This window comes from Coregonus lavaretus (assembly GCF_964263955.1).
Source record: "Coregonus lavaretus genome assembly, chromosome: 23".
Classification (NCBI taxonomy): Eukaryota; Metazoa; Chordata; class Actinopteri; order Salmoniformes; family Salmonidae; genus Coregonus; species Coregonus lavaretus.
The window spans coordinates 36,345,822-36,358,028 of NC_140010.1; the positions used below are offsets into that span (position 1 = coordinate 36,345,822).

The 12,207-nt window shown below is 42.0% G+C and overlaps 2 protein-coding genes across 2 annotated transcripts; one reads left to right on the plus strand and one right to left on the minus strand.

Annotated features, from left to right (window-relative positions):
* Positions 1-2,818: 2,818 nt before the first annotated feature.
* On the minus strand, positions 2,819-8,867 carry LOC311098942 (UMP-CMP kinase). The gene is made up of 7 exons (XM_084139497.1): positions 8,614-8,867; positions 6,486-6,632; positions 5,991-6,143; positions 5,713-5,789; positions 4,977-5,073; positions 4,630-4,706; positions 2,819-3,186 (listed from the first exon to the last, which is right to left on the minus strand). Exons 1-6 carry the CDS (start codon positions 8,755-8,757, stop codon positions 4,665-4,667), a joined length of 660 nt encoding a protein of 219 aa, XP_083995623.1. The 5' UTR covers positions 8,758-8,867; the 3' UTR covers positions 2,819-3,186; positions 4,630-4,664.
* A 1,055-nt stretch (positions 8,868-9,922) lies between these two features.
* Positions 9,923-11,760, plus strand: LOC311150695 (protein FAM78B-like; the record flags this gene model as incomplete). The annotated part of the gene is made up of 3 exons (XM_084188205.1): positions 9,923-10,257; positions 10,676-10,955; positions 11,518-11,760. The coding sequence occupies 3 exons, from the start codon at positions 9,923-9,925 to the stop codon at positions 11,758-11,760; spliced, it is 858 nt and encodes a 285-aa protein (XP_084044331.1).
* Between the last annotated feature and the right edge of the window lie 447 nt (positions 11,761-12,207).

Genomic DNA, 12,207 nt, shown 5'->3' on the forward strand with positions numbered 1-12,207 from the left:
TTCTTCTGCCAGTATCAAATGTCTGCCAGTGTTGACTGTTATGGGTAAAGTTTGATGCCAGACTGAGCAGAGGGCACACTGATAATGTATCGGTGACACTGTGTTTCTATAGCCACTGATGCTGTGTTATTCACCTTTAAAATCTCTATTACACAGTGTTTCATTAAAACAAATAATGTGCATTCACAGAAAATCAACATTTTGGCAACCCACTTAACCCCAGGATTTCCCCAAGTTTTCATTATCATTGTAAAGTTATTTTGTTGCTTTGGGAAAGTTTCTGAAGATTTGTATTTATTTAAATGTGATTAGTGATTCATTTATATTTGTCCCTCGGGTTTAAGGTCAACTTTGTAAGGTGAATGAAACTGTTGTTTTAATATGGTAAAACGATTCCTTTTTTTTCTCCAAAAGAAACATTGAACGTTTAATAGTCAAATGATAGTGTAAAATTAAGTGTGCTAATTCTACTATTTTTGGACATTTTCTGGTGTTTTGTGGTGGAAAAATGAGTGTGCTGAACATAACACTTCAACTCTGACATATAGATATGCTAGAAATGTTTTGTTAAGCTTGCATTCAATTGCCCCTCCCTGTTGCACACAACAAACTTCCATTCCCCCAGTCACAAGGGGAGTTATGGCTGATTTAAGGTGAAATCGTCAACCATGTCACTTTAATTGTCACTTTAATTGTCACTTTTTGATAGTAGTTTTTCTTAATTTAACCCTTTGAGATGGGAAAGCATGTTTGATATTAAGTTGTTATTAAGTGGAATTAAGTTTATGACAGAATGTTAAAATTAGGTGAATAAATAGTTATGTTTTACAAAATAACACTACCCAAAAGGCACTCTATTCGTGGAATGACACAGGTAGTGAAAGGAAACAGGTGCAGTTTGGCATTATAGTTGACTTATGATTATGTAACAATATTGAATTTCCTGATTGGTCATGTACAGACAGACAACACATTTTGTTTTAATATTAGGCCAGAGTTGAAAAAGCAGTTGTATTTCCATAAAATAATAATTACATTTAGTTTATTAGTGGTCTTTGAAGATAAGATGATTCAATGGACATTTTCCTTGAACACATAACACAGAAGTGGTGGCATGCTAAAGAGTCAAGTAATCACAAGATATAATTCAATGATGTGAATAATTCATTGCATAAGATGTGAATGAGACAGTTTAATGGGCCAATCAGCAGTTAAAACAATAACAAAGTGTACTCCCCGCCACTGTGGGATGGGGCTGAAGAAATGTAACCACTTTCAAATTCACAGTCAGAGCTATGGATGCAAGTACTGACCATCCAGGATATCAAATTGCAAGTTTTAACCGTGTTTTAAGGCTATACAGTGTTCGTTTTACCTTTACTTTGTTTAAAAACATTGGAGAAAAACAAGCTTGTATTTTGGGTTCTGATGGGGTACGACAGTTAAACTAAGCTCATGAGGCATTTATAAGTTGTATTCTTCAAGAAACAATGGGTACATATCATTAAGTCAAAAAATTGATGTAGCAACTTCTGATTGCCCGTTTAAATTGAGAAATTGACATGAAAAACTTGAATAACAAATAAAGTAAAAATGGTGATGTGACATTTCTCAACACTAGTGACTCACTGGTGATGCCAGTCTGCCCCCTGCTGGCTTATTGGGTTGACTGACATGGGAGTGATTCCCATCAGTATTTACAATGTAGTTACATGGTTAGGTACAGTGTCATTGCAGTGGAACAGTGCATTGTTACATAATACTTACTATGATGGCTGTTTGTACACTTAATTACACAATTTCATTCTCATCAGATTTATATTATATTATCTGACACGGGTACATACACAATGTATTCAAGGTGCCTTACACTGAGTTGTCAGATTTTTTGTCCATTCAGTTCATTCCCGCAGTCCTATGTCAGCACTTTGTACTGTATTTGTTTTGTACGCTTTTTGTCTCAAGCCCACAAACTGTAAATACACCAGCTCTCAAGTCCTCAGGAACGTTATCAACATTTGTCTTTGTAAACTGCAGAGATTTGTGAAATATAAATAAAGGAATTTCTTATGAAGACATAAGTGTATCTTTTGGTATCATTTGTCAATGTGACAATGCAAGTAAGAATGTCTCGAAATATCACATCCTAACATGAACTGTGATATGGATTGATATGTAATAAACGTGATAGTATGTGCGGGGAGACGCAGACAGACGCATTACACTGGGGGAAGGGAAACGGGATAACCATGTATGTTTACGAACCATATTTAATTAATTTGTTTTCTATAATGATCTGTTGTAACTAAGTCCTGATGTTCCTACCTTTGACCTGTTTCTTCTGCCAGTATCAAATGTCTGCCAGTGTTGACTGTTATGGGTAAAGTTTGATGCCAGACTGAGCAGAGGGCACACTGATAATGTATCGGTGACATGGTGTTTCTGTAGCCACTGATGTCGTGACTTCCTACAAGTCTCTCGGTGAATAAAAGCCTTCTCTTTTATTCACCTTTAAAATCTCTATTACAGTGTTTCATTAAAATAATGTGCATTCACAGAAAATCTAAAATTTTGGCAACCCACTTAACCCCAGGATTTCCCCAAGTTTTCATCATCATTGTAAAGTTATTTAGTTGCTTTGGGAAAGTAATTGCAGTGGAACAGTGCATTGTTACATAATACTTACTATTATGGCTGTTTGTACACTTAATTACACAATTGCATTCTCATCACATTTTTTTATATATAAAATTTAACTATAACTGTGGCTATAACCACTCACCCTTGAATTGAGTAATAACACACAAGGAGTTTAGCGAAAGCTTGCTAAATGGCATATATTATATTAGCACATTTGTGATCATGGTAGCCGACAACAAGCTTGGATGAAATTAAATACATGTAATGTAAACAAAGTTGAAGTTTGGTCTGATATGGCAAACTAGTTATACCAACAATAACCATTTGTATAAGGCTTGTGGTAGACACAAAATAGATTGCAAATATAGTTACAGATATCAAAATCTCAGTCAGGAACAATTACATTGAGCACTTTAAAACTAGCCAAATTAGTCTTGGGGACCTGTCAGCAAACAGTTGAGAAACACCGATATACCCTTGAAACAGTGTGACCTTCTGTCTGTGAATGTTGGAATTACCAGTTTGAGTGGGTCCATAAGTATTCACCTGTCAAAGAAAATAAAGTACAGACATGAGGGGGTATATTTGGTTTGTTTGTATTTGCCGTTTTCTCCCACTTTACACGGCAACATACTCCGATTCAACAAAATTGTTCCTTGTTCCTTTGTTGCGTACTCAAAGATTTAACAAATAACACACAACAGAAACTTAACAGTCGAAAGCTGACCTTTGTGCAGTTTTGTAATGACACATATAGACACAGCCAAGTCATTGTGGAGAACAACGGACTTTAAGCACTGGACTTTACATTTTCAGTCATGGGACGACAAAGACATGTCAGTATTTCAGCATTCTGGAGAATACCAAATACTCTTTCATGTGCTTTGACACAAACTTGCGATCAGTCCCAAGTTTAAACTTGATTTAACAAGTTTAAGTTTAAAACTGGTCCCACACCGTATATGCTGTAACAACTATTGTTGTCATGCCAATTTAATCCACAAGTTTGTAATGCAGCAATCAAGGATGCTGTTTCTCGATTCCCTGTGGTCCTATGGGACCTCCGTTCATATTTCTTCCAACATGAGACCGGTGTTTTATATATTTTATTAGTACACAGGGGAAGCCCATAAGATAACAGCGTTCCTCTCGGAGTACAACCAAATTGATTCACTAGAGATGACATCTCTTCCCCCTCTCTGTCTGTCCTTTTCTTCATAATCCTTCTCCATCTATTCCAGGGCTCTCCAACCCTGTTCCTGGAGAGCTACCATCCTGTAATCTAACGCAGGGTTTCCCAAACTCGGTCCTGGGGCCCCCCCTGGGTGCATGTTTTGGTTTTGACCTAGCACTACACAACTGATTCAAATAATCAAAGCTTGATGATTACTTGGTTATTTGAATCAGCTGTGTAGTGCTAGGATAATGAAGACCCTGATCTATCACACCTGGTTCTAATAATTAGCTGGTTGATAAACTGAATCAGGTTACTTATAACTGGGGTTGGAGTGAAAATCTACAAGAGGGTTGCTCTCCAGGAACAGGGTTGGAGAGCCCTGATCTAGTCTATAGAAGTGGTTGGTCTGTGAAAAAGCATGTGCTCGCTTAGGGAACGGCTAACAATGGTGTACACAGATTTTATCACAAAAAAATTAATTTAGCTAACATACAGCACTATATATATGCCTCTGCTTGACAACAAAAGGAAGTGCCTCACCAAGCTAAGAGCAATTCTATTAGTCTTGTCCCTATGCAAAGGCCCACGACTACAATGACAGGCTTGTCAGTTGGTGTACGACTACCACAGTGAAACCCTCTGCGCATGTGAGGTTTGTCAGCAGAGCATCTTGCTACCTATCTTATTCACTCTTACACACACACTCACTCACACACACACACCCTTGGACGAGCAGCTCAGCACTGACAAAAAAAAAGAATGTAAAAAGTAAACTGTTGCTGCAGTTGATAAAAAGACAAACTAAACGTAACTGTGAATGTAACAGTTGTTGGCAGTTGGCGGAATTTCAACCCTCTTTGTCCAGGATGGTTTTGACGTCGGCAAAAACCTGAAACAGAGAGAGAGAAAGAGATGCATTAGAGAAAACAAAAGACTCACCTTTGTGTTTTTTGTGTGCAATGGCCTGAAAGACAAGTGTGTGATTGCCAGAGGGTGCAGGAGAACAGAGAGAAAACCAATAGGGAAGGAAACAACTTAGAGGGAATTAACACTCAAATATAGGATAAGTAAGAGTGAATAAGTTTGTATTAGTGAGTGTATTCCAACTGCCCATCATGTGTGCCTTCAATGGCGCAGTGCTGTATAATCCTTTGCATACCTCGTCCACACCGCACGAGGCATCCACGGTGCGCACCTTGCCCTGTTTCTCATACAGTGAGATGATGGGCCGTGTCGACTGCAGGTAGGTCTGGATCCTTCAGGGGAGGAAAAGGAGGCTCAGAAACAGGGCTGACCAGGACTCAGAGGAGACCCAAAATGGGGTCACAGTCATACAAGTACATACAGCCAAGCTAAAACATGCTCCAGTGTATTTTACTTTTAGGGGTGGGTCAAGGTGGGACTGAAAATCGCAATCTCAAAAGCAATGTTTTTTTCACTAGAAGTCCATTATTAAAGGTCCATTATGTCGTTTTGTGTACAACCCGACTGATTTCAGACAGAAATACAGGTTATAGATCTGTCACACTCATTGAAAGCAAGTCTGATGAATGGTAGATCCGTTGTATATGCAATATTTCTATGCTTCCCCTCCGTAAGTTTTGTTTTAGCTTCTTATTACTTTCGGTTTTGTACATCACCTTACAACTGCAAAAAATACAGTCTTTTTGATGACTGAAACTATATTTCACAGCGGTTTAGAGGGTACAATGATTCTATACACTTTGCTTGTTGTGTCGCATGAACTGAAATCAGGCGAACATTTTAGAAACCAGGAAATGGCACCATACCCTTTTTTTTATGACCAAGAGCTGTGTCCCCTTTTGAGAGTTCCAGTTCATATTAAATAGGTCAATGGTCAGTGATCATGGAAAGCCTTAGAGTTTGGACGCTACCTTTTCTCCAGGCTCGCTCTGTTGTCATCGGTCCGCCCACTGCTCTTCCCTCTTTCTAGACATCGGTTGATACAGACCTGTAAACAAGCAAACACAGAGCTCTCAGCATTAAAACATTACACAATCAGCCAAGCAATAACGATATTAACACTAGGAGGTCGTACTCCAAATGTGTCTTACATATCTGAGGTATAGCTTTCCCTTCCAATGATTTTGCACCTCCCACTTTGTCCCCTCCCCTTCCTCTTGGAGATCCTCCCCCCAATATGTATTATTACCTCATTACTACAGTCAAAGAAAAGCACAAATTTGACGTCAGCCTTCCCGTCCATGACAGTGGTCCACCCCTGGAGGTTGTCTTTGTTTCGGGGGAAGCCGTCGATGAGGAAGCGGAATTTCTTCTCGTCTATCTGCATGGTGTCCTCCATGGCCTGAGGACAAAGGAAAGTTAAAGTTAAAAGGGATATTCTGTCCCAAATCAAAGTTAGACATTTTTATGTCTAAAAAGTGGTGTGTCTGTCTATATGCATCTGACATGAAAAATATTTTGGGTGAACTATTCCTTTTAAGTGTGAAGCAAGGATTCATTCAGCCCATGGAGCAATGACAGAAACTATTTCAGTAAGAGGGGGAAAAAATGCTTACTCAGACCACAGTGCCACTACCCTCTACCCCATGTTATCTAAGCTAATAGTAATTCTGATTGCTAACTTACTGTACGTCAACAGTTACCACAAACCTTGTAGCCATAGGTACCTGGAGATGGTGCATACCTTCCTGAGTAAGTTAATGGTGATCTCGACAGGGACGATCTTGCCTTCCTTGATGTAACTGTCAATGAGCTGTCCAAACTCTGACCCCTCTCGGCTTCGCTCGGCCCTCAGCAGGTCTCCGGCAGACAGGTGGGTGTAACTGTAGTTCTGTGAAAAACACAAAGGGTTAATGCCAGCCTTAACTAAAACAACACAGTGCACTACTCTAACAATAATCACTGATCCAACTGCTTATGTGGGACAATTGTACAGAAACATACCTGTACTGTACTAACAAAGTATGTTACTTTGCTTAGAAATCAATTGGTTATGAGAATTAAATTGTCCGGGACTAATGTCATTTTTAAAAGGAGTGCAATAGTAACAATGCATTAAGTAGAGAATACATTGAAAAGAGCAGCGTCATAGGCATTGTTGGTTATTGTTCTAAAAGGATGCTGCTGTGCTCCACTAACACTGAAAGCAGGGGAAGGGATTTTTATATTTCGCTGTATGAAGACAGGCTTTATAAGTGGGTGGGTGGCTTAAGAACACGTGTTTCTTCATGTTTGAACAGGATGCTTACTCAAACACACGTGGCCCAGCTTTGTATGAATATAGGTCTAAACAAAGTAATTGGCAAATGCAGGAAACTTGTCTTGGCACAGAAGAAAGCCAAGGGGGAGCTACAATGTTGGGCGTTAATATGTCAGACAGCTGAATAGCAGTAGTAGATGCTAACTCTTCCAACTGTTTGAGTTTTATCTTTTGATGTAAAACCCCACCCAGACTCAGATAAACATCTGCCTTCATTTCTCAAGACTACTTGTTCAAGGGCATTGGCTGGAGGTTTAGAGCAGGTGCATTGCAGATAAACTTGACATAATGTGAATTGCACAACAGCTGAACTGATAAGATGTAGACTACGCATTGGTATGATGTCAATATCAGTGCATAGGCTACTCTGTGTATGTAGCTAGAAGCCTACCACAATGAACATAGAGCTAGCCCATTCATAGACGGTATATACCGTCTATTCACGAACCTGTCTGCTGGCTGAGGACAGCGCACCGACGCTGCCCAAATGCTGTCTAAATGCAAATACGCCTTGCACGCGATACAGTTTTGAAAACATTTGGAACTTAACTTTCATATCAGTGAGAAATTATTTTCAAAAAACAAAAGGTTCCTACACAACTTTATATGGTTAGGGTTCCCACACGGACATATTTCCATGTTACAGCGCTTGTTTACGGAAGACAGAGGCGACCACATCTGCTAATTAGCTATATGCGGCCTCCGCACACCTGTGTGTAACGGAAGAAGGACGCCACAAACATGTTGTAACTGAAAAATAGTGTCAGCTGCAACTGTTAAAACCGGTTAAAAGTGTACCGTATTTGTATATTTAGCCTTTGTGATTTTTTTTAATGTGATATCAAAGTAGCGGGCTTTATGTTTCTAGAACTGTACTGCAATTGAGAATATTTGGAGTATTTGGCTGTTTTGGCTGCCAGAGCCAATTCGCCTCTGAACATAACATGTAAGGTCCTTGAGTTGGACTAAAGAAGTAGGCTAGCCTCTTCTGTCACTTGTTGGTGAACCATAGCCCACTTTGACTCCTGAGGGGTATACTACCAAAAACGATCTATGAGTTTGCCAGCTAAACTTGCCTAAATAAGACAGAAAAACTAGAAAAGGGCATGGTCTAATTGACTCAACAACCAATAACCAGAAAATGTGTTATTTTTTCTGGTTGTTTATCAAAGTTTTCTGGCTAACACATTGATTCTGCTTTGTAGTACACCCTTCTGATATTCAGGAAAAAATTTCAGATTGTTCGCTAGTTGAAAGGCTAACTTTGATGGAACAAATATCATTATTATTCATTGCTCACATAACTAGTTAGCTTGCTAGCTAGTATGGTCTTGGCATAGCTATGCTAGCTAACTAACTAGCATAATGAGTAGGTTACATTTCAGAGGACAAAAACCGGAAGTCGATCCATTTAGCTGGTCTCTGATGGACAGAAGCCAACAAAAGTGAACACAATCCCCTCAAATCTGTTAGTGGTTTCTTTCCCCAACACAATTCAATGCCCTGTCAAATTATCTTTGTCCTTTTCATTGTTCTTTCCTCGCCATCTCACCTCTACGATTCTGGCACACTGGGTCCCTTTCCCCGCTCCAGGCCCGCCCAACACGAACACAACCTGCGGCTTCATGATCAATGCGGCCCTGTACACAACGCTCGGCACCTTCGCTGATAACCTACTCAATAAAAGGAAAATCATAAACCGAAAACGACAACCAAACAATACACTAAGTGAACCCGGTTCGACGAGGAGTCTGAATGACGAACAGATTTAATGACCGGTTGATGCGTGTCAGTGGGAAGTCCGTCAAAGCAACACCACTTCCGCTGTTGACGTGGCCAACCAATGGCAAAAAAAAGGGGGAGTGTCCATGGGGCGTAAATCACGCCCACATGATGTACACTTTTCAATGCAGGGGTCTAGTGACGCCTCTCCCTCACTGGTTGCCGCTGTCTATCATCCCAGCATCAGCACCTAGCCGAACTGAACAGCGACCGTCCTCGAGGAAATTATGCTCTACCAAGCGAGGGAGTTGGAGCAATAATGCTCAATCGGTCGACGGAGGTAGATATGGATGATTCGTGTCACCAAAACATTTTAGGGATGTCTGGGCGGCTGGGTATCACACCTAGTCCCGGGCACGTTTGTGAATCTCTCGTTGCTTTGAAATAGCGCTAAGGCGATTTATTGGCTCGACAGGGCACCATAGCCTGCCATGCGCTGTTTTGTTGATTTATAAAGCCTATAGGCTATAATTACCCTACTATCATCGGTTTTAGGTAGGATATAAGCCATTGTATAACGTCTTCTTGTTGTGACGACCAAGACAATCTCATTTGAGGGCGCCGTACAAATAACAGGGCTATGCAAGCCATTCAAACAAAGGCACCCGAACACCCCCATTGACGCACCTGCTGCCCGGTCGCCACTGACATGACAACGCTGAGCCGAAGGAGCAGGATCAAAGGGCACCGACCTGCAGCCGGACGCGTGGACTCGAAAAGGAAGGGGGACGTCGGACACGCAGAGAGTAAGCAGCATCCCGGGGGAGGCCCAATTTCAGTTTCTGGGGACAAGCACCAAGGGCAGTGCGGCACTCAACAGTCACATCGGGGAAGGCTGCGGGGAGCTGTTCAGTGTACCTTCCCCACACGCACTCTCCATTCCGCTCCTACATTAACGTTCCATTTCCCCGGTGCGGAAAAATGCTTGAAAACAACTGCTTGATTTGATATGGAATGTCTGTATTCAAAATGATGTCTCTATTTCGTTTTCTTCTACCCAGTAATTTGCCCTCATCAGTGATGGGTAAATGAAAAGATTGATATTGATTTACAAGCTGGATGGAATCCGAGAGGGACTGATGTGCATACTGGTCAGGTATCATCTTCTTCCTCCGTCTCTGGTTCTGCTTACTCTGCTACTTGCCAGCACAATGGGCTGTATCCAGAGCATTGCCTGCAAGCCGCGCATTAGAAGGGAGAACATTGTAGTCTACGAGGTGTCGGCCTCCATTGACCAGTGCCCAACGGTGATAGAGGAGAACTCGCCCATAGTGCTGCGGTATAAGACACCTTACTTCAGGGCCTCTGCCGGGATCGTGATGCCTCCGGTGCCCCGCAATGAGACCTGGGTGGTGGGTTGGATCCAGGCTTGTACACAAATGGAGTTCTACAATAATTATGGGGACATTGGCATGTAAGTTCTGAGCTGTTGTCATCTACCATCAGTCATCTCGAAATGCCACTCATTCATACTCTGACACACTCTCTCACATACACACACACACACACACACACACACACACACACTTAAGTGCTGTGGGCGTAGTGTGTGTGTGTGTGTGTGTGTATTGGCCTAGCCTTTAGTTCAGTGGGCTAACACAGTCTTGAGTCACTTGGCCAGTCAATCCTAGTCCATCACATGTGCGCTGTAATACTGTCTGTTTGTATCAGTTGTAGACCTGGGTGAATTTCTAGCGCCTGTGAAATTATAGCCATGCATGGCCTACTATAAAAACAGAGTCCCATTAAGTGAGGTCTTGCACATATATCATGTTCTGTTGTATTGTTTTGTATATTACTAAGACATTCTCTCTGCATGTCCACTACCCAAGGTCCAGCTGGGAGTTACCAGAGCTCCGTGAGGGCCGGGTCAAGGCCATCAGCGATTCGGATGGGGTCAGCTACCCCTGGTATGGCAACACCACTGAGACGGTTACCCTTACGGGCCCCACGTCCAAACCGTCGCGCCTCACAGTCAGCATGAATGACAATTTCTACCCCAGTGTGACCTGGGCCGTGCCCATCAGCAACAGCAACACACCCATGCTGTCACACATCACCCGAGACCAGAGCTTCATCACCTGGCTGGTTGCCATCAACTCTGTCACCAAGGTAGGCTTCAGAAGATGGACCTCCTTGGATTTTGTGTACTGTTCTGTTTAGTTGTATGTTTTATTATCTTAAAGGGATAGTTCACTTAAAAATCAAAGTTGGTAGATGTTCTCAGACTTCTAAAGTGGTCTAATCTCAATATAAATCCACATCCCACACATCCCACACCATATGTAGCTCAATCCCAAATGAATGGGAAAGATTAGCACCATCTAATTAGTTTGAGGGACACAACGAATGGTGTGTGCAATGTGGACTCATCCCAACATACTTGAGGTCTGACCTTTGTCTGAAAACATCTGACAAACTGTGAAGTGAACTATCCCTTTAAATGAGTGTTTTCCATTATGTTCCTGGAGTACCCCCAGGACTGTACATGTATGTTGTAGCTCAGTGTTAGTTCTAGACTAGAACAGAAATGTACAACCTTGGGGTCAAAGTAGGCTACAGATTGTGAAACACTGCTGTAAGTGCTAACTGTAAAGCACTTTGGGTTGCAGCATATTACATGAAAGTTGCTATAAAAGTTAACTTTACTATTATAATTTTTCGGACTTTCCAGGAGCGCATCGTGCTGCAGACGGTGCGGTGGCGGATGCGGGTGGACATTGCCGTGGACCCTGACATGCCCCTGGGCTCCCGGGCCTCCCTAGTATGCCGTCCTCACCAGGAGCAACCCCACATTCTCAACTACCAGGAGCCAATACCCCCCAACGCCCTAGGACAACCCAATGCCAATGACGCCCAAGTGCTGATGTGGAGGCCCCGCAGAGGGGCGCCCCTAGTGGTGATACCGCCCAAATAAGGTTGTAAAGACTGAGAAAGAGCAATGTGATTAGTTCATGGTAATGAGGAAGTGTGGCCCATCGCAGAGGAGGGAAATGATGAGTTCCCTTATCAAAAATGGACTGGACTGCATTGGAATTGACACAGCGGAAGTCTAGAGCTAGACTGGTTTCGGAGGCAGGCTCAGCACTGCATCCGCGTTTGATTGAGTCCGACTGTTTTTGGACGGCCACAGTGCTGTACTAGAGTTCTATCTGCCTTTGGAAAGAAAGGGACAGAGCTATCGGAGTTCCATTGAGGTGGACTGAACACAGAACTGCATCCTGTATCCTACAGTAGACCTTATTGCATGAGAGAGAAAACGGTCTTTGACTGGAATAAGAATAGTATTTTGTATCAGCTGATCACACTTGAATGGAATGGAACTTCTTACATTGGCCATGATATCCTGCAAGCTGGAAAACCT

Coding starts and splice junctions, on each gene's coding strand:
- LOC311098942 (XM_084139497.1), bottom strand. CDS start 8,757: ATGATTTTCCTTTTATTGAGTAGGTTATCAGCGAAGGTGCCGAGCGTT. Junction 6,633..8,613: donor AGTGTGCCAGAATCGTAGAG/GTGAGATGGCGA, acceptor TGTTTTTCACAG/AACTACAGTTACACCCACCT. Junction 6,144..6,485: donor CCATTAACTTACTCAGGAAG/GTATGCACCATC, acceptor CTTTGTCCTCAG/GCCATGGAGGACACCATGCA.